Consider the following 21,658-nt stretch of genomic DNA (forward strand, 5'->3'; position numbering starts at 1 on the left):
TGGCAATTATTAATAATTTACTGTGAATCTAGTTAGATTACAAACTAGGAAAACTAGGTGTACATTGGGTGGCCTATTTAATTATTTGAATGCAGAAATTTACCAAAATAAATATTCCAAGAAATAATACAACTATGGTTAATATATTATTATCATTATTTTGCCCGCATTGTTAATATCCTAGTTCGTTATTTACACTGTTAGTTTACACAATTTGTTTAAAATGTTAGCAGCTTGAAGAGTGTCCTTGGCGGGTATTTGCAGGTTCACCAATCTAAAAAAGTAACCAGATGTCACTATTTAAAGAAATATTATAAATATTAAGTGAAGTTACCTAAGTCATAATACTTGTAATCATATATAAAACAATATTTTATTATTTTAACGGTGTAGTTCTACAATTACTCATAAAAATGATCAATATTTTACGTTTATTACAATATATGTAAGCGCGCTGACTGTAAGCTGGGGACTTTCTCGTTTGGTTGGTGCGGGTGCGCAGTGTGTGCATTGTTGGGAGCTCGCGCAAGATGGCCGCACTCAGTCGAAAGTAGTATGAAAAATGGTAAAATTTCCCTGAAAAAAAATTACATTTTTCCACACGCACACGTACACCGCCATCCACGACACGTTGCGCCCGGCGGCCAGCGGAGCCCGTGTCGTACCCGAAATCCACATAAGTTTGGCGGCGGCGCACACCTGGCGCTTCTTCCGTGGGGGCCTCCTACGTACCGAATCCAGCGCATAACCCGACCACAATTGTGACGAAACTGTGCGAGAATGCTGCGACCGAAGCGTCGACCGGCGTCCGAGTGTTGTGCCATGTAGCGGCGCGTGAAACGCACGCCGCGAGAAGCGCCTAGATGCGTCGGACGAGCGTCGCGACGATCGAGGAGATAGCCGCACATCGTCGCCGAAATTGACGAGTAAGTTGTGCACACCGTTGCTAAATCATCGTTATCGCAGTGTCACAAGTGTGCTCTAGCAATAGCCCTGAATTCGCTGGGAAAATTATTACTCTAGTGATGTGATGAGAACTAACAGATGAAATTGGTATCTGTTGGGTGATAGAGTTTCATTCAAGTGTTTATTCAGAACCAACCAAAAAATTGTTTATAACTAAAGTGTGACATATGCTTAGCAGATCCTTTTCATTGGTACAGTATTATTAGCATTGTTTTAGTACATAACTTGCATTTTTGTTATATCACCAACATTGTTGTTGCTGGTACAACTATCAAGTTGCCTTACACTTTGCAAAACAAACATATAGCATTACAAAACTTGTGTGACCCACATTAATGGTAAATTTCATTTTTAGAGTGCATTACGGACGATGCAGCAGGACAAACTGAAGGATGTGTCCCCTGCTGGCCTCGTCGTGGACGGTGGCGGCGTCGGCGTGTGTTTCGTGTGTGGTGCGCGCGGTTTACAGCACGCCTACTGGGTGCATGCGAAACCGCCGGGTGGGAAAGCGCGCGAGCCTCATTTTCCGTTTCTGGAGTCGCACGAATTACCCGCTGGCTGCGTGCCACCGAAGAGCGCCGATGGTGCGGTGCCGGCGTGCCAGCTCTGCTACAGTCTCCTTCTGCAGCAGTGGGATGCGTACGAACGCGCCGCACGCCCACATCATGAGCGGCTCTACTGGCTGAAACGTGTCGATAACGGGCCGTACACTGGAGCGGACATGGGCATGCAGGGCGAGTACGCCGCGCAGATGCTCGGCCTGAATAGTGATAACGCCGTTAGCAGTCGACCGCCCAGCAGAAGGGAAAGCGAAGTCGCTGCGCAGCGGTATAAAGCATCCCCGCGTCCTTCACTAGTGAGTTGAATTTTATTTCATGGTTTAGTTAGTAGTGATTTTTTTTTCAATTCAGCTACCTGTGGATTGGTTTTTTCGTATAATTTAAGCACTTAATATGCGGTAAACCCGTGTATCTAATTATTGTGTAAATATTTAGATTTTGCACATCTCCGAGCCGGTTAGGAACGGTTTGAAGTTTGATGTTGTAAACTTGTTAAAATGTTACTGTTAAAGCGTAGTGACCTTTTGGGGACCTCTCCGTACGTATTGTCATTTTTGTCTCGCCACCGAAGTGGCGTAGCCGATTTTAGCACACTTTTAGTATGTGTGCCGCGCTGCACACATTTTTCTCCGCTATCAGTTGTTTACATTACGCGCGCGGCCGACACATTGCCATCAATAATTTAATGCGGCTCCGCACGCGTGAAATCGTCCACAGATTGCGAAGGGTCAGCAACATTCTTATTTATGTTTTTCGGTTCGCGCGTTATCGTCGCGGCGCTGAGCAATCAATTCGTCGTACAACACGCGCGACTTGCCGTTGTGGTGTAGTAGTTTCATTTGGGGTACGTGCTAAATTGCAGGTATCAACAACGGAGAGAGAAGACAAAGATCCACCCTCAGAGGCCTTAGATCTGCGCAATTCGAGCAGTCGCAGTTCGCCCATCCTGCAGCAGCAGCGTTCCACGCCGGTGCACCTCTTCCACAGTCAGAACTCCAACTCGTCGACGGGTACCGACATCCTCGACCTGAGCATGCCGGACAAGAACTCCGTCACAGAGGTGTGTTACGTATGTGGCGACGAGTTCAAGCGCGGCAGTCTTAGTTATATCGCGGCGCGCCCGCTGCAGGAAACACCCGTCACACCGTTCTTCCCTAGCCTGATGTTGCACCCACGTCCGTCGCGCTCGCGCCCGATGGACAGTAGTGGCAAGGTTCAGGCGTGTGTTGACTGCCAGCAGCATCTTGTCAAGCAGTGGCACACGTTCCAGGCACAGGCTGTACCACATTATGAGCGAAATTATACGCTTCGTAAGCGGCAAGCTGCGGCCATCGACACCACCACCTTCATTTGTTATACTTGCGCGCTGGAATATCCTAGCAGCAGCATCCGCCTGCTTTACTGCTGTGCCAATCCCGAGAAGGAGCCGTACTTTCCCTATATTCAGACGTTAAAACCGCCGCCTGGCACTAGCCCAATCAGTCCTCAGGGTATGGTGCAGGTGTGCTCCATTTGCTACAAGAGTATACCACAGAAACATCAGGTGTTTGGCGATCCGAATTCCACGGCTGGAAACAACCACGTGTCCATTACGGACGTGCAATATTATAATAACAACTCCAGCCGACCGAGCACGGTAAAATCGCCGGCGAATAGCGCAGGAAGTGACGTTCGGTATAAACCCTACGACGTCAACAAAACTACCATCGTCACCTCGAAGAAAAAACAAGCTGCGAATGAATTGCGGCAATTAGCAAAGGTAGAGGATACATTTTACACTTTCTCTATTCATTATATGTACTAATTAAATATTTTTGCAGAGAACATCTTCACCTGCTCCCGAAATCAACGGACAAAGCTCTGGCGATAACTACCGTTGTTATATCTGTGCTGGGCTTTTCCCGCATACGCAGATGGAGTGGCTGAGTACTAGTTCCGAGGGCATGAATTCCCATGCGATGCACTTTCCTATCCTTCGTACGGTAGCACGCACCTCGGAAAACAGCTGTATGGATTCGCATGGTCGTGTTTTGAGCTGTGCGAAGTGCGTCAATTACTTGGCGATGCAATGGGATACTTTAGAAAGTGAACGAGTGCCCTTGGAGCAACGCCGGTATGAAGTACCGACGCCCATTCCGGATTCGCACAGCATCAACGGCGACAGGTGTATTACATCGCCGCCTAGTGTTCATAGCGATCGAGTGGCCGCCTCTGCCACCGGTAGCAGCATTTATTGCTTCCTGTGTGGTTACCATTCCGAATTTACACTTGCGAGGGTTGTCTACAGTCGACCGCAAGGTAAAATTTAAGATTTCATATCTAGAATGACGAATATTATGATTATTTTATGAATTTCAGGTCGAAATGCACCGTACTTTCCTGCTCTCCTTAAACACAAATCGCCGGCGAATGCGGAACAGCTTCGTGATGACGGTTCGGCACTTGTGTGCACTTTTGTTACCATAGTTTGGTGAGTCAGTACAGACGGTTCGAGTCGTCGAGCACGGCGGCAACGCCACCCGCCGATCGACGCGAGTACAACACGCACAATTACTGCTGTTACGTGTGCGGCGTGACGACGTATCGTAAACGAGTGAGAGCTTTACAAATAAAGGTAATTAAATTGCAATTATATGTTCGGCAAGTTATTAATCGTATGTGGGTATTCAAATAGGATTTTCCATTTTTAAAATTCCATCGACAAACGGAATATTCGTTATTGTTGGAAAACGGCGATTTTGCGGTAGTTTGCCTCGACTGCTACGAAACACTGCGAACGCAAAGTTTAGAATACGAACGGTGGGGTCTTCCGTTGGACAAGCGGCAGTACAACTGGATAACGCAGCCGCCTCCGCCCGAAGACAGTCCCGAAGCGACGATTGCTCGACTGCCTAGCGGGCAACGCAGCGATAAAGTTGTAAGTTGATGTTGTTCATATTTATTATTTATGGCGTCGTTTTTTATTTACCTATTTTTCTTTTGTTATTGTATACGTAGGTTCCTCAAACGTTTGTAACCCGTCCAGCGCGCAAGAACTGCTCGCCGAAAGCGTCGGAGCGAAAGCCCAACACTGCCGCGATTCCCAAACCGGAAGTCGGTGAGTACTTTTCGCAGAATTGCTCATATTTCACCGTAAACTTACTGCCGCTGGCGATAGGGGTCGCTTGAACACCTCGATTTACTCGCGCTGCACTCGAGACTAGGGTGAGCCGCCCCCGCGGTGGGGTAGCGCTCGCGCACGCACTCGAAATCACTTACGGCCAGACGCGCCGCGCCGACACGAGCAGCAGCGCAGCGAGCTTGTCAATAAACGCCTTTTTGCGGTTCGCTCGCGTCCCCCGCAAACCGGACGTGTTTTCGCACGCAGTCGTCACCTCACGCCCAAAGCCGGAAAACGTCGACGCGACTTTTGCTCAAATCAAACGTCGTGCAATCAATGGGACACTCGACTATACGCATTTGACATCCCCGACGCATTTCAAGTGTGGCAATTTCGCTCAAAATTACGAAATACACACCAAAATAATAAATTTGTTGGTATTTAGTGCGTTGAAATTCGGAAACAAATTCGTTCTTTCGGTTTTTTGTGAATGTGTGTTCTGTATAGTGCGGTGATTGGTTTCGGCATGGTGCGATTAATTACGCCGTCGCGTATCTCCGGTGTCATCGCTTTCAATTAGCGATTGATTTTTCTCGACGTCGCAGTGCCGTTGGTTTGCAGCCGCGTCGAAAAGTGTATCGCGACACGCGCTGATGGCGAGAGCCGATCTCAACGCGCTTGAGCGACATTGACGCGCCGACCCGCGATTAGACAGACGGGTGCTTAATTATCGCCCACCCCCGACAGATTGCGGCGTGTGTGAGTGAGCGTGCGTAAGTGAGCGCGAAGCGATTAGGAAATTATGGATTTCAAGTACCCGCACTCGCTGCCAAATTATCAACCGCCACATCCGTATCATTACAATCCCGCTGCTGCGGGGGCGGTAACTGCTGGCAACATTAGCGGTAAGCTTATGTCTGGATTTAATTTATTACTTGACTCTTGAATTGGTTTTCCGATGTTCTGAGAAAACCGATCACCGGGCGCGTGTGTATGACATGTTATAAGATATTTTGTGGGATGAGGGTGAAGTGTGACGTGCAGCTCCCCTTGACATAACATAAAAAAAACTCCCCTTTTTTCTGTGGACATATTGCGTGGTTAAGTTTTTTTTTTATATATGGTGATGCAAATGCGAAATGGTAAAAATATTGAGTTTCTCTTACGTGCGAAAATAGATTTGTAAATGCTAACAAGTTAACCGCCCCGCACTGCACGGTCACGTAGTCCTAGTAACCGCTGGGTCTGTGCATGCAAGGGGTGCGTTAACATAGCTACCAACCGCGCGCGGAAGAAGCGCATCTCCTCTATCCCCTCTCCCGCACGCAAAAGTCGGGAAGCGAGAGAACCTGCGTATCACATTGCAATGAATAGAAATAAAACGTTCGCAGCTTCCGATGCAATCCATTGAGCGCAACCGACACCGGCGAAGGTAAACGAGTGTCGAAGTTGGGAGACTGGAAACAGATGGTCGCCGGCGGGTCGGCGGGTGTCGTGACCAGGGTTTGCTGCGCTTTGCTCTTTGACCTGCTTCTCACCGCCGTAGACCGAAGATTTGTCACGTTGACAATTCTGATGTTTAATTTTTAAAACCGTTTATAAATTGTATACATAGTAATTTATTTATCAATGTAGTATATAATTTCGAGCGTTTGTTGAGTGGAGTTGTTGCGGGTCTTGGGTCAATTGCGATAAGGGTTTTTCTTCTTTCTTTTTTTGCAAAGTTTTGTTGCAACGTGTTTACGTTTGATGTGTAATGTTGGGCATCGCGTTGCCGCGCGACCTACGACCTTGCCCCCCAGTCGTCACCCATCACCCTCGCCCTCTGCCGCTTTGACCCACTCGCCGCCTCTGACCTGACCTTTCGCCGATTTATCACCGACGATCATTACAATCACTTTGTTTTGCGCTCAGGTCTATCAACAAATTCCGCGCCACTGAAGACCGCACCAAGCACTACCAATGGCAGCAGCGCGAAGGCGCGATCGTCGAGTGGTCATGCTATTCCCGGTCAAGGATCAGCCCCATCGCCGGCGAGCGCTGCCAACGCAACGTCGCATTCCTTCGCGGCGGCTCTGAGGAATCTTGCGCAACAATCTCTGCCTGGCAGTAGTGTCGAGACAAGCGAGAAAGCGAAAGATTTGTATGCGGCGCCGCCGTCGAATGTTCCTGGCAGTCGCACGGAAACAACGGGAACACCCACGACGCGGTCGGATCCTCAGCTCGCTTCACGTTTACCTACCTTAGGCACATCGGCGGCACTGATGGCTGGGCATCCTGCTGATAGATATCCAGACCTTCGCAGCGGGTTCCAGCCTTATCGGCCTGAGGAACGAATACCAACTTTGCCTGTAGCGCCTGTACCGCCGATGGAAGCTGTTCCCGGGTATCCCTACGGATATCCGCACATGCTGATGGAGGATCAATTGTACTTTGAACGAATGGGTGTCCTCAGACCTCCGTGGCCGCCTATGGGACATCCCTATCTACCCTACGTGCTTCCAAGTGTAGGCGGTGCAATGCCACTGTTCATGCACGAGAGAATGAAGCTGGAAGAGGAACATCGTCATCGTTTGGCCGCCTCACGTAAAGAAGAACAAGCTGAACGCGATCTCCTCGAACAACAACAACACCAAAGAGAGCGGGAGTTACGCGAGAAGGATCGTGCTCTTCGGGAGCGTGAGAGGGAACGCGAGAGAGAACGTGAAAGGGAACGAGAGCGTGATCGGGAACGCGACAAAGTCGCTGCTCTCGCGCGAATTTCTCCCGCGCATCCACACGCGGCGCCATCTCCGCTGATGTTACCAATGCTGGGGCCCATGTTACCACCGCCGAAAGACCTCTACCCTAACCCATACCTACCACCTGCGCGACCGCTCCTCACAGCTGCGCCGCCAGCTAGTTACCCAACGATACCACGCTCTAGCCCTTCTCTTCAGCGGCATTCTCCGCATGCAAGCGCGTACTCTCTGAATTTGACTCAACCTCGACATAGTCCCATCTTGCAACCATCCGGGCCTATGATCAACAACTTGGAACTGCCGCGGCAGGTGCCAATGACGATTGCAAGTCGTACATCGCCGAAACCTTCTCCTCGCGCGTCGCCTAAAGCTTCTCCGAAACCTAATCACACACCGAGTCCGGGTCCTACTCCGATAAGTCATGAGACTGCGACGACGGTGGTGAGCAATAACAACACTCTGACGATTCCTACTGTGCACACAAGAACCCCCACTCCAACAGGGGTGATACTACCGGCGCCTGTACCTGCAGTTGCATCAGTCACAGGTAAACTGATGGGAAACTTGGAGGAGGCTGGGGTTAACGGTGGCGGCATTTTGAGTACCTCACCGATTGCGCTGACGACCAATGTGGGCGCTACGGCAACCACGGCGGATTCGAATCGTGGTGATAATGGGGAAAATGCCTGACAGATCCATGAAGCTCGTGTTGCTTCAAATATCGGTATGTGTATTGCATTTTAGGATTTCAAATGTATCTACTTGCCAATTTATTTAATCAAATATTTGTTATAGGAAGTAAGTTGATTGAACCATTGGTCAAACCGACGCCACCACTTCCACAACTATCGGAGCGGAGCAAACTGTACAGTATCGAATCGCTGATCGTCACCTCCAACAATGAGAAACCCGCGACCCTCCCCGACTGCACGGCATTCGAACAACAATCTTGCAAATACGCGACGACCCCGCTCCACACCAATCGAGATCCGGGTGATTGCGGTCATCTGGGCAACACGCACAGCCCACAGCTGCCGGCACCGTCGCCCAACTACCCGGTGCCCGATACTCCCGACAAGGCGCCAGAATCAGGCCAGCAGCAGCGGCGACGGCCGGCCGCCGCTCATGTACCAAATACCGATGTTCCTATCCACATTACGCATAGTTTAAGTAGTGATAACGACGCACCTCGACAACCTACTAGTCAGACTGATGTTTGCAAGCAAACCGCGGGGCCGGGGGAGGTGCAGGCGGTCGGCAATAACGTGCAGAATAATAACAATCACCACTACGTCAACAACAACAAATCGACGACTCACGACAATAGTGATAGCAAATCGGATGATAGTCTCAAATCATGTGCCAATTCGCAAGAGGAACACACTTCTACGCCGCACCAATCTATGTACAATTGTAACAATATCGAGTCGACCGGAGCGCAAATTACGACGATAAACATGTTATCAACATCAAAGGTATCTCCAGTGGCCAACGGGTACGTGTTGATCGTGCCGCAGTTTAATATGCAAGCCAACGCATCAAATGCACGAGATTTGTTGGCTATCCGACGCACGAGAAGCAAATTAGATTTGGCGGCGAAACGCCGTCGCTTGCGTCGGGAATTGCGCGCGCTCAAGTCTAAGCGGAACGATGTTGCGCTGGAAATTAGAGAAGAGCCGAAAAGTCGGGTGACTATTGAGTACGGCTTAAAGATACACGGATATTCTTCAGAATCCAGTTCGAGTGAGGAGTTCTCCACTGATGTCGAGTCTGATTTGGATCTCGATCTCTGGATACGCACGGGACCGCCTTCAAAATTAAGTATTTCGGAGGATAAGACAGGATTTTTGAATATTTTCGGACTGACTACACATCATCATAGAAGTGGTAAGTTGTGCAATGATTTTAACTTGTTATAGAATTAAGCTGGATTTTTGTTGGTGTAGAAATTGAACTGAAAAAACTGGAACGTAGAAAATGGGCACCGCCTGTACTCCAGTTTAAACACGAAGTAGTGGCGAGCAGAACTGATAGATTAGAATTGCCAGTGCCTTTTGAATCACCTTCGTTGCTGAATCGATCAGCGGACTTTCCACGAAAGGCTGGATTTTTCCATGGGATTGGGCTTCGTACCGTTAACACCAGACAACGGCTTGGTAAGATTGATTTTTCGCACCTTTTATAAGATATTTAATAATTTATATTAAATTGGTAGAGCTTGAAAAGAATTGGCTAAAAGTTGTGCAACAGAGGTTAAAACGCAACGCACTAACTTCGCTAAACAACTTCTATCAACGCTTCGGTGAAAAAGTACTCTCAATGAAAGAAAAAGACGACGTGATCTTGTCGATACCAAAATTTCGAGACAATGCAATGCAAACCGAACTCACCACGGTCACGAACAACTTCCGTGCTGGCCTTCCAAACTTCTTCACTGATTGTTCAAGCACGAATGTAACGAACGTTCTGCGTACAATCCCGCATGCGACACTCTTTTCTAAACACCACATAAATCAAGGCAAATTGCTTGGTGAAAATAACGAGATGATGAACGGCGTGGTGCTCAAGCAGCCGCCCTACAACGAGGTGCATTTCAACGGCACTCTGATGCATGGTATCGTTCCGCCAGAGATGAATCCCGAGGCGCAGATGGCTTCAGCTCGACAGGCCTTCGATCAGCCGGAGCAGCAGCCCAATCAGTCTACGAGCAGCTCGTGCAGCGTGCAGGCGTGTATTACTAGCATGGTGAAGGAGATGGTATCAGGCACTGCGGGAATGACAATAATTGATTGCGATTGTGGTGTCACACCAAGCACGAAAGGAAACCTGCCACGAAAAGCTCTCAAGAAAGCAAGTACGCAGTGTAATCGAGATTGGGCGACATGGCCAGGGCTCAATGAAATGATGACAGTCTATCAGAAATTCGCGTCAGGTACGCAAACACCAATACTAATCAGGAGACTGTTGTTTATTAACTGTTTATTACAGATAGAAACCACGAAATACTATCACTGCAGAAGAAATGCGAACATCAACGACAGATTGTCGAGCAGCAACAAGCAGAGGTAAAACGCTACGAAGCCCGCCAGACGGAATTACGGAAGATTTCTACAACCGGCAACCTTAAGCGTCACAACATCGAGAAGGCCCTGGACCGCTTGACGAAAATCCTCGCGGACTTCAAGCCGTCCGACAGATAACACACGACGAAGGCGCGACTAGAAATTTGACTAGATCTACATCTATACAACCATCGAGACTTATTCGGCGATGTCGTTCAACACGTTTTTACGATTTTAAAAAGCATTTTAATCTCCACTGTGCAATTCCGTACATAGGTTGATTAGCAGCGCAAGAGGTCGACACGTTATACAAGTTTACAACATGCCACACACACGTTTTAAATAACTAATTCGTCGCGCAGCGAAAGTATTAGATTTTATAATATTCCGAAGACATTCATATCTTATTTTTATTTGACGGCGAAAGGCGAAGGCAAGGACGGAATCTATATATCTACCAATTGTTATTGTTGGTACAATGAAGATGACAATTATTTTGTTCGCGAAACTGTGTACATACTACTGTGAAGCATGAGATTTTCATTTCTTTAAAATAATTTTATACACTTTCTAATATTTCATACTTAAAACAAGAAAACACTGTGCTTACCCTCTATTAATTTATAATCAAATCACGAGGATGGGTCGGCGGAGTTTATTTTTTACGCGACGTTAACTAATTTCTATCTTATTTTCTTCAATTGATTGAAGGAGGACAGACGATGAGATTGTATATTGTGTAATAATTTGTACAACTAACTGAGGAAACTAATCGAAATGGAAAAATAATTTTCGTTTTTTACGGGTGATTAGAATTAATTTACTATAATAGTTGCTAGGGGAGCGGAAGGTACGCGCGACGCGACAGGACGAGATAGGAGCGAACGGTGTTCACTGATTCTGTGATAAAACTTTGATGAAAAACAAAATAATACACACAACACAAAATGAACATTTGAAGATTAACTTAAGAGACATACAACCGTGTAGAATATGCGATTACCTTAATTTAATAACGATGTAAATGATGTGTTTCTATGATATATATATATTATATTGTATTAGCGTTAAGTGAGCGAACAGCATTTTTGAGGAAACGCCTAGGGAAAAAGAGTGCGAATCAAATAATTCAAGTTTATTTGTAAGTAAGATTTGACTATATGAAAGAAATCAACGGAAACAGAAAGGCAATTGAATGAATGTAAAAAAAAAACAAATGAAACTGAAACGAAGAGAAACACAAACGACTTAATTAAATGTACAGATCGGACCTATTTATTTGCCGCAGACGTTTGTTCAAGTTATCCACCCGTCGCACATTCCGTTCATATTTTTCTTTCGATATCACTTTTAAGACGAACGTAAGGTGAGTCTTTGATCCTACAAGGTTATTTCGTGACTTTACGTTTGCAATATGCGATAATAAAATAAAACCCCGCCAAGGTCGATCTCCGAGTTATCGGTTATCGTGCGGTGTGCGTTGCGTCGCTTAACCTAGCAATCCAAGAAGTTAGCAGCCATCAGCAGTTCCAGAGCGATTTCTGGGGCAATTGGGAATTCCGGGATCTCCGTCGAGCTGTTAGTGTAGCGCACCTTGTACGTGAAGTACATGCACACCTTTTGCAACACATGTGACCTGGTAAATACAATTGATATTAGTTTGTTGTTGTCATTCAAACAAATGCGTTTCTTACGGAATTTCTCTAAAGTTGACTTCGTTTGCTTCATTCTCGGCGAATTGCCCAGGTCCACTCAACATAGCCTTAATCGTGCCGGAAGTAAGCGCGTGCTCGCGTTTGACGATGAATTCGTGCCCATCTGAAGAGATCAGCTTTACATACATTGCATCAGGACCCTCACAGCCACCATAGACGCGGTTCTCAGACTTGATGGAAATAACATTCTCGTCGATTTCGGTCATACTGCTCATCTTATGGAATCAATACGGGTGTTTCTGCACAAGGTAAGAATAATATAATTATTTCTCAAGTGCATGTTTTCATAAAAAAAAGTTAACAGTCATTCCCAGACGAAACATAACCTTTGCGTTTCAAAGAAACAAGTGTAAAAATAAGTTTAAGGGGAGTATCTACAAAAAATTGTTGTTGGGTGATAGTTTACCTTGTGATTGATGCGAATACGCAGTGTTGATTATCGTGGGGATGGTAAATGTGCAGTTTTTTGCGGTAATCTGCGATTGTTGTTACACTCCCCTCGACCGCTCAGACTACGGCACGAAACACGTACGAAACATACAGATTATTGGTTAAATCAGGCAGATGGCGACACTGGTTGCTATTGAAGAGCTTAATAATTGCACTTAGTTTTAATGAAATTGTGGGTTCATAAATGGTTAATTTACTTAATAATTAATAGATATTTAAACATTGCTATAAATTAGTTATTATTGATAGTAACTAATGTGTTATTTACTTTGGTTGCTTATAAATCATTCGGACAAAATTTGTTTGACGTAAATATGCTTAATATAAAGATCGAAAGTGCTAACAGATTAAATCAAAAGAAAGCGAAAGATGAGTTGTGACTGCTGAAACAAGTACAAGTAACGGGAGTTTATTTGAGATAGGAAATAATGCAATTAAGTTCATCTTCATTTTTGTATTTATTTCTTTCTGATATAATGCATTTATATCAAAATCAATTTGATCTCCTAATCGAAATAATTATCTTATATAAACAATATTAACAATTCCAATGTTGGCTGCACTTTGCGTGTTACAATACATTACATATTACTTTATTCAAACAACAGCAGCGAAGCTGAATGAAATTTCTTAAAATGCTTCAAAGTTATCAAAGTTATACGCAAATCAATGCTCTACATTATATTCATCATCATCAATGATAGCAAAATTGAATGTTTCTTGACATTATGCAAACATTTAAAAAGGTTAGCTTGCGATTTAACTGAAAATGGATTCCTCCTCAATGGTTCATGGGGCTCTGTGTGTCCCCAACCCTGGGAATCCATTACGATAACATACCGACTTTAACAATATCGTGTTATCGAGTATCGACACGTTACTTAATCCCAATGACTGTCACGAGCAGCCGTATGGCTCGCATTACTAGCCACGTACGTCTTATATACGACTTACAAGGATTAATTTTCAATTCTCAAACAATATGCGTGTTCATACACGTACAAGAGTCCATTACGGATGTCCCGCAGGACGTTCATCTCGGCAACTTGACCACCGGCGAGGGGTATTCCTCGAGGGTGGCCTCGTAGAAATCCGCGAGCGATTGCTCCACGTCATTCATCGGTGGGCTGTAATTATCGTCCTCGTTCCATGGAATGGTGAGGTCTCTGGTAATAATGGCGCATTGGCAACCAACACCGCCGCCGCCATCCGATGTTGTTCCGCAAAGTTCTGCGAGTTTTTCACTGCTGTCTACCTGCAAAAATAGAGAATAACCTGGTTAGTTAAGTAATTAGCATTGTTTCCATATGTAAATTCAACGCGCGAACTTTTTACAACGGGGCTTATATTGAAGTTGTTTTGAATGCTGTTGAAATATTGTGAAATTCAAGGCATCAAGTGCTTGATGTGTTGATTTTAAATACTGCCAGTCATGATGAGTTTAGAATATTAAGCATATAAAAAAATACGTGAACTTACTTTAATGACAGGAATGTAGTTTTCATAGCAAAAAGCTTGCAATAAGACAGTTTGCAGATGTGCGCTGGAATCACCTGGTCTACTTTCAGCTAGCAGACACATGATCGTCTCGTCAGCAGCTTTATCCAAACACGCGATTGCCGGCAACAAGCCGCAGATAAGGCGGCTGTCCTTGCGTGCCTCAGCAAGGACTGTGCGGATGATTCTCCCCAGACGGTTGCGGTTCATTTTCGGGCTATCCTCACATACGGTGTCTTCACCATCGCTGCCAGCCCCGTTGCACAACTTGGACATGCACATGTTCTCCAATTTGTTATTAGAATGTTCGTTGAGGGTAGTAATTTTTAAAGAAACTGCTGTTTCTTCTTTGGAACTAATGTTTAGATCGCTTAGATTGCGTACGTAATCACTTGTTATTAATTGCACAATGATAACAATTGTTTAATAATATTGTGTAATCCGGTGTTTTTAAATTTGCGAGTTGAGCACACTAGTATCCGTACGATGTGTACACGTAACTTACTCGGTTCAAAATGATGCAAGGACAACGACGCGCGCGCTTTTTGTAGTTTCGGTCGGCGGCGCTGGTGGGGGTTTGGAGTGAATTCCGCGCTCGGGCAATTCAGACGAAGTTTGAGCGGTTGTGTGTGTGCGTGCGTCTGACGTGTTCGAGGAATCCCCGGCGCGAAAGCGAGCGCCAAGCGCGATTGCGACGCGTCGTGGCAGGTCGAGACATGCCCGGATTCGAGGGACGCCCGGCGCCGCGTACGCGAGATAGAATATCACATGCTCCGACATGATGCTGGAGGCGAGCGAGCGTGTATCTCATGTTTTCTCTCATGTTGCCGGCGCGGCGTGGCAGTGGATGGGAGGTTTCATTCATGAATCGATTCAGCTTACGGCGTGTACTCCGACCGTTAATGCTCGTTATTGCGTGGAATTTTTTCCGAGAAGGTTAATCTCACTAGGTGTGGACCACCCTCTGTAACGGCATTACAAGGGGAAGTCACAGAAAAGCTCGCCGACTAATTTTTACCGAATCCTCATCGGGTGGCATCCTTTTAATTTTTGCCGCTTTATTTAGGACAATATTGAGTATATTTATCAATTTAGGCCACCAGTTATGTTAAAAAAACATGTTTTGCTTAATGGAAAAAATAAAATCCTGTGAATCGCGACATCATTTAAATCCAACCTTCCGAGAAGCTAGAAATATTGAATGTGTTGAGTTTGAAATTCAGCGCTTCGCGGAAAAGCGCCGTGATAAAAATTCAGAGCGTTTTACGAATACCTAACTAATAAATTCTAGGTCACCGTGTTTGTTATGCAAACAACTCAATATTTTGCACAAATTTTCAGGTAATTGTTTTGTATCGGTATGCAAAATGTAATTTTGCGATGATTTGCTTATCTGTTGCATCATTATTTCATCATTTGAGCAGTTGGCATCGATATCAATTGTTATATTTATCTGGCATCGCCAAAATTGGCGAAATCTGTTCATATTCGCCTATTCACCTAGCCGTAACCATAAAAAGCCATCATCGTTAAATGCCGATTCACATGCTCGTTATTTGCGATTAGTGTTATCTCAGGTCTACCTGGAACGTGATGTTTATTTTGCAAAGTATCAGTCGCCGCGTGCTTGAATTGTTATTTGATTTTGAGATCTGAATGGGCGTAACGAGTATTGAGCGTCAATGTTAACAAATATTGTGTATGCATAGACACTCTAAGTAAATTCAGGTTAAATGTTACAATATAAACAATTTGTTACAATTTAGAGCACATTTCTGCTTCTTTTGATGCCAGCGATAATCAGAATCGTAATAAATTATTTTACGCTTTTATTATTCTGTGTAGGTACTTGGGACACATCTCAGAATTCCGCATTTCTTTAATGTCTGTGTATATACTCGTAGTTCGACGAACGCTCTCTCCCTACAGTGTTCTGCACGGTCAAGGCCGCAGAATCTTTCGTTTCGCGGAAATTCCCGCGCACGAGCGCCGCCCGCGTGTCCTCACCCCATTTCTCGCGTAACGCCTCCACCACAATTGAGCATTTCAGCGTAAAACGTCGTTAGATGACTGCATGTATACAAACATTCGATGGTGTATGTAGGTCACTGATCGTTCCATTGAAAAACGAGACAGGACCAACACATACAGACGGTTTTCCGCCGGCGGAAAATGGCGGGACGTCGCCTGAGTGTAGGGGTTAGTCAATATATCGATTTGTACCACCACCAGTACAAGTGGTGGTGTGATCACGCCACTGCGTAGTCTTGGAAGTGTAGGCGGCACATTACGACGGTTTTCCGCGAATTTTCCACCACCACCTGCGCTCGCGCCACCCTCGCACGATTTTCCCAGTCAATACATGCGCGACAACAACAAATATTATCTAATAGAATCTAGTTCCTACGTTTGTGTCTGTGAATTTTCACCAAATTGAAAACCGTCTGATTTTCAGGAATTTCAGTAAATGATTGTTCAAAACAACCGGCAGTTAAACGTTTCCGCTTATTTATTGTGACATTTATTAATATTAAATATTGACCCAGAGTCTCTTCCTTAATTATTACAAATATTTATCGCTGATAACTCTATGGCGCATGGAAATTAATTTGCTAAGGAATTTTTTTTCACTCGCTGCAGATTAGATTGTTTATTTATTTTATTGCATTTCGGATGTTTACGGAAATTTTTACAAATACTACTATTACTACACGCTACTTAAGACCGCATACAAGCCAAACACGATCATAACAATTTTGGCTTTGTATTTGACTTGGTGATAAAGCAATTATTCCACCACGCGGTGGAACATTGACACGGTCTGGGGTCTGCAGATGCCGCATAAAAATCAAAACAATTCCGAAATAAATTATTCCATTAGCTTAGCATGTGCGGCTTAAGTAAGTACTTTGTGTGGCGGCTTTGCACTGCATTGTTTTTGTTTGTGGTATGCGCGTCTGCAGGCAACCATACGCAATGTCTACAATCTTTCCGATAGTCTTTATACCGGGTGTGTATGTAAACATTGTTAAATACGCATTGGAAACTTTGACCAAATGCAAACTTGTTTGTGAAATCGTGAAATAATAAAAATTTTCTGTGCGGAAACATTCCGTTTGTAAAAAGGCGATGTTATCGTCTCGGCCTAATCACTTGTAACTTCTATTCAAACTGGTTTACGATTATGTACTTACTATTGGGACACGTTTATAGGACGTTTACCTTGCCATCATTTCTTGATTTGTTTGTTTACTTTTGAGACAATTAGCTTAACTTTTTAATTTGTTTTTTTTTATATTGCGTTTTTATTTATTTAGTTTTTATTCCGATAGGAAAGTTTCCTTATTTTTATTGTTATTTTTTTTAATTGATGGTATTGAAAGCGGATTACTCATGATGTAAAATGTAAACAATAATATCGCAGTATGACCTGTAAGTAGAACTTAATATGTAATGGAGATGAATAGGATTGCGATGAGTCACTGAATCACCCGCAATACTGAGCAAGTTGGTTAAGTGTGTGTGCGGCCGGCGTTGAGAGGAATTTCAGTCGGAAATGTTTCGAATTCCTACCGCACGCGATCGACCAATCAGTTACCTTTAAAAAATGTTTCTGATGCGCTTTACCTCTTTTTTCATGTAGTTATGTCTTAATTGTCATAAGTAGTGTTTAGTTTCATTACTTTTCTACAGTTTTTTTTTTTTGTGATTTTTATAACCTTGATCGTGAACTATGAAACAGTATAACTCATAGCTACTAAAACTATGATTTTTTATTATCAATTCCGGCGTCCAGACCATGACTTTGACATTGATTGTGTGTAGTGCTTTTTGTTGAGTAATAATCATGCGGATCTGAAAATCATGTGACCGGCCAACTGACAGAAAATCGAAACTAGTAAAACGCTCAACTATAAGTATGACTAACTCTAGGGAATGCGTGTTATTCGCAAATTCGTATAATTCACCTGTGCAATATACAATACACATAATGCCTACGCTGTAGGTGTAGTTGTGAGTACACATTGTGTTGGTGAAGCATGATTGTTGTGACTGTGCATTTAAAATTAATGAGTAATGCTTTGTTTACTTGCGTTTACTTACACTTTACGCGTGTGTTTAGTGTTTATTCAAACGCGTAAGGCGATGTCACTGACATTTTGAACTTTATCTTGTGCAATTATTAATTTTTAATCAATTATCATGTTAAAATTGCAAATATTATTATTAAATAAAGGTGACAGTTTTTATAGGAAGTCAACATAACCTCTAAAACGTAGTATAGCACTATGGAAATTTTAGTTTTAAGTTTTAACTGGTTTTACTTTTAATTATATTTTATGAATGGGTGCGTTGTTTTGGTAGCCGGTGCCAAATCTATCATTAAAATTTCACTTGAAACACACAGGCGGCGGCGTCGCGGGAAAATTTACCTCTCAGTTTAAGACGAATCGGAAAAAATCATGAAAATGAAAACTAAAAATAATATTCGAAGGATGCATTACGAGTTTTCTGTTTTATGATTAAATCATACATCACAGCAGTCACATCTTACATTTTATGTATAATAATAAATCCACTGCCAATGTCGTTTGGCAAAACTTTTTAAAACTATTATATTTAGAAAACTAAAACGTTTCTTAATTTCCTTGTATACAAAATAAGTTAAAACAAAGGTCAAGATGGCAACGACTCATTAAGTCTCGTGTATAGATAGATGCAGACACTTTGCATAAATAATATAAATAAACTTCAATAGTAACTGAACGTTGCTATGCGTGTGATGATTTGTCGCGTCAGGCGGACTTAATATTATCAGCAATAAATTAGCACTCAATTTTGTCTCTCGCGCGTAAGTACCGTTTTACGGAATAATTGAATCATTTTCTCGTGCGTGTTACGACGTTGCTGACTATACCGCCACCGGGTTACGATGCATAACAATCGCTTATTATTATACTCGTACGTATGCATCGTCATTATGCATGAAGAGCGATAACGCGGTATCAATGTACAACGTACATAATGCGAATTGCGTACAATAGTCGCATAAGATGTCAACAGAAAGTTTCATGCAGTATTGATTTATAATTATTACGTTCTGCTTAACTTCCAGTGAATTAGTTTGGTGTAAACAGATCGTAGAAATTACAAATTCCATCTGCGCATCGGTTTGTTGTTGTCGGTAATTGTTTACATAATGGTACATCATTTTATTTTATAATTGATTTCTCGGTTTTCATTTGCATGTAAATAACGTTTTGTGCTGTTTACTGGCACAGAATTGAGGTGACATTTATTCGTGCTACTGTTTTGATACGCACATCACAACATTGCAGATGGTATTCGGGGATTTATTTACTTATTTGCCTCTTATTTGTGTTGGCGTTTGTGCAAACCGCAGCGTATACCACATAAATGTTTGATTAAACTAATCCGCGGATGTAACAATCACGAGTGAATTCACGAGTTTTCATTACTCGTGATGAGTGTATATGTTATCAGTACTGAATTTTTTCATAATTCAAGTGTCTGTTTTAGTAGCCTGTACAATATACATCTCCACTTATCATTATCTAGTGTATGGTTGTATTTGTTGCGTGTTTTAAGCATGTTTGGTTTTGCTGGATTGGGAATTCCCCACGTTTCCGTTGTTGGACTGCGATGAGTGCGTTCCGTTTTAACTCGATGCTGTTTGCAAATGCTTATAAGGCTTGGTTTTGCGGTTTTACCGCGTGCCGCGCGCGCGTTGTGTTTTACTCTTTTTACCTGGCAGCCAGGTTGAGGTTACTCTCACTCTCGCTGGAGCTCAGCACGTTCGTAATCTCAAGGAATTATTACATAAATAATCGCGTTGCTGCAATTGGGAACTTTGGAGTTCCGAGAAGGAACTGAAATGACCTCGTTTTCATTAATTTTAAGTTTTTAAATAATACGAAAGTATTAATTCACGTATTTTAAATATATGTCACTAAAGACACGTAAGAAATTGGAATTTCTATATCCTTTTAATATATAAGTCACTAATCCATTACTTAGTAATATTTATTGCTTTATTGTGATATTACTCAAATAATTGGAGTTTTGATGTTTGATTCGCACGCTTATCTCGCTTATCAAATTTCAAGTGGCAAATATTTGCACGTTACACCTACTAAACTAAATATTGCCAGTTTACACACACCGTTTAATATTTTCCATAAACCGCAAATATGCGTGGCACTTGACGTGTGGATGGTGGAGTTTCGATTGTGAACTTCCTTTGTTGCTATTTTTAGCGCAATTACTCACTTGTTACAATTTCCCCGGCTGTATTTTTAGCTCAATAATGCTTAGATTTAGAATGTTTATGGTACTCACTCATTACGTCTCTAGTCTCAAAATTAAATCAATATTTTTTAACGTTTGCGTTAATAAAATCACAAAGGCGACTATATGAATATGTATAGTTTATTTTAAAATATTTTTACAAGGTGACTGGCGACGATATATTTGAAACTGCAGGGAAATAAAAGTGACTCTCGGAAATCGGTGATTTTCATACAAATCACCTGTGACTATAACTCGAGCAGGCTGCCAATTTTATCTTGTGTTAATGTTTAGATGTAAACTGCGTGAATGTGTACACTACACGGCTAGTGTATTTTATTTTTAACACCGGGATTTAATGCGCAGCGCGGTGTCGCGTTTCCATCGCGCTTTTCGTGGAAACGCGGGAAACGCGCGAAACGGACAATTAACGCGTTGATCTGCGTGCGTACCAGTGCCAAGCGTTTACGAGTATATCAGTCGGTTCTTGAAATTTTAAACGCGCGCGTGATTGCGCTGTTTTTGAAACTTCACAGTAATGATAAATAAAGAGCAAACAAACGGGTGCTAAGCATTGGAGCAATTTATGGGTTACACACCTCTTAATTTTTAGCAGAACCAGACCTAATTGAAGGATATAAATTTAATTCTTCTCCTAATTTTTCTTTCCGAAAGATTTATGATGTACAAAGCACAAAAATGTGCTTTATAGCTTAATTTGATAAATATTACTTTAATTAATTAATTTATATGCTGTTATTTTATCAAATTCATACATTATCTGATATCATTCTTGTGTGATTGCACCTAACTGGTGCGTGCGACACACAGTATGACGCGTGCTCGAGTGCAAACACTTATATACAAATATAACAGTACATACGGGTACTCAACGCGCATAATTAAAACGCTCGATATGAACATTTTGAATATTATGACCTGCCAACTTCTACAAGTACGTAAATTGTATTATGGAAATGAATGAGCATATAAACTCAATTAAATACGCACAAAGAGGTATGGTAAACTTACCTTTGCGTTCATATAATCCTATAAAGCTCGAAAAGTTTCATGTCTAGGTAGTTATAATGCAAAGTGAGTGGGATTTTTGCTTCTACGTCAATGGTACCACACGCAAGACCCACACCCACTAAACAAACGCATAACTATGAATTTTCTTAATTGCTTACATATATTATTATTTTAAAAATTTCCCCAAAGTGAAAAAGTCCATCCACATGAAATTTGATGGTTTTCA

General features: G+C 43.1%; 3 protein-coding genes across 3 annotated transcripts; 1 reads left to right on the plus strand and 2 right to left on the minus strand.

The window, feature by feature from the left end:
* The first annotated feature begins 505 nt into the window (after positions 1–505).
* LOC135799811 (uncharacterized) lies at positions 506–11,703 on the plus strand. Its single transcript, XM_065313023.1, is given in 13 exon segments — positions 506–926; positions 1,322–1,822; positions 2,389–3,285; positions 3,347–3,824; positions 3,885–3,974; positions 3,977–4,140; positions 4,201–4,443; positions 4,524–4,623; positions 6,541–8,049; positions 8,163–9,254; positions 9,314–9,523; positions 9,583–10,299; positions 10,356–11,703. Coding segments are annotated over 12 exon segments (6,198 nt in total). The 5' UTR covers positions 506–926; positions 1,322–1,336; the 3' UTR covers positions 10,568–11,703.
* Positions 11,682–12,694, minus strand: LOC135798102 (elongin-C). Its single transcript, XM_065310826.1, has 3 exons — positions 12,551–12,694; positions 12,124–12,383; positions 11,682–12,065 (listed from the first exon to the last, which is right to left on the minus strand). Exons 2-3 carry the CDS (start codon positions 12,357–12,359, stop codon positions 11,924–11,926), a joined length of 378 nt encoding a protein of 125 aa, XP_065166898.1. The 5' UTR covers positions 12,360–12,383; positions 12,551–12,694; the 3' UTR covers positions 11,682–11,923.
* Positions 12,695–13,033: 339 nt separating this feature from the next.
* On the minus strand, positions 13,034–14,621 carry LOC135799064 (growth arrest and DNA damage-inducible protein GADD45 beta-like). Its single transcript, XM_065312075.1, has 2 exons — positions 14,074–14,621; positions 13,034–13,849 (listed from the first exon to the last, which is right to left on the minus strand). Exons 1-2 carry the CDS (start codon positions 14,371–14,373, stop codon positions 13,628–13,630), a joined length of 522 nt encoding a protein of 173 aa, XP_065168147.1. The 5' UTR covers positions 14,374–14,621; the 3' UTR covers positions 13,034–13,627.
* Positions 14,622–21,658: the final 7,037 nt, after the last annotated feature.

This window comes from Atheta coriaria, unplaced genomic scaffold, assembly GCF_025399875.1.
Source record: "Atheta coriaria isolate IRGN ID8LTWV9N9 unplaced genomic scaffold, Caltech_Dcor_3.1 hic_scaffold_9_pilon, whole genome shotgun sequence".
Taxonomy (NCBI): Eukaryota; Metazoa; Arthropoda; class Insecta; order Coleoptera; family Staphylinidae; genus Dalotia; species Dalotia coriaria.

What these genes read in the sequence shown, in the direction of transcription:
- LOC135798102 (XM_065310826.1), bottom strand. Translation starts at nt 12,359, where the DNA reads ATGAGCAGTATGACCGAAATCGACGAGAATGTTATTTCCATCAAGTCT. An exon ending in GTCAACTTTAGAGAAATTCC is followed by an intron (nt 12,066 to 12,123) that starts GTAAGAAACGCA and finishes TGTATTTACCAG; the next exon opens with GTCACATGTGTTGCAAAAGG.
- LOC135799064 (XM_065312075.1), bottom strand. Translation starts at nt 14,373, where the DNA reads ATGTGCATGTCCAAGTTGTGCAACGGGGCTGGCAGCGATGGTGAAGAC. An exon ending in ACTACATTCCTGTCATTAAA is followed by an intron (nt 13,850 to 14,073) that starts GTAAGTTCACGT and finishes CTATTTTTGCAG; the next exon opens with GTAGACAGCAGTGAAAAACT.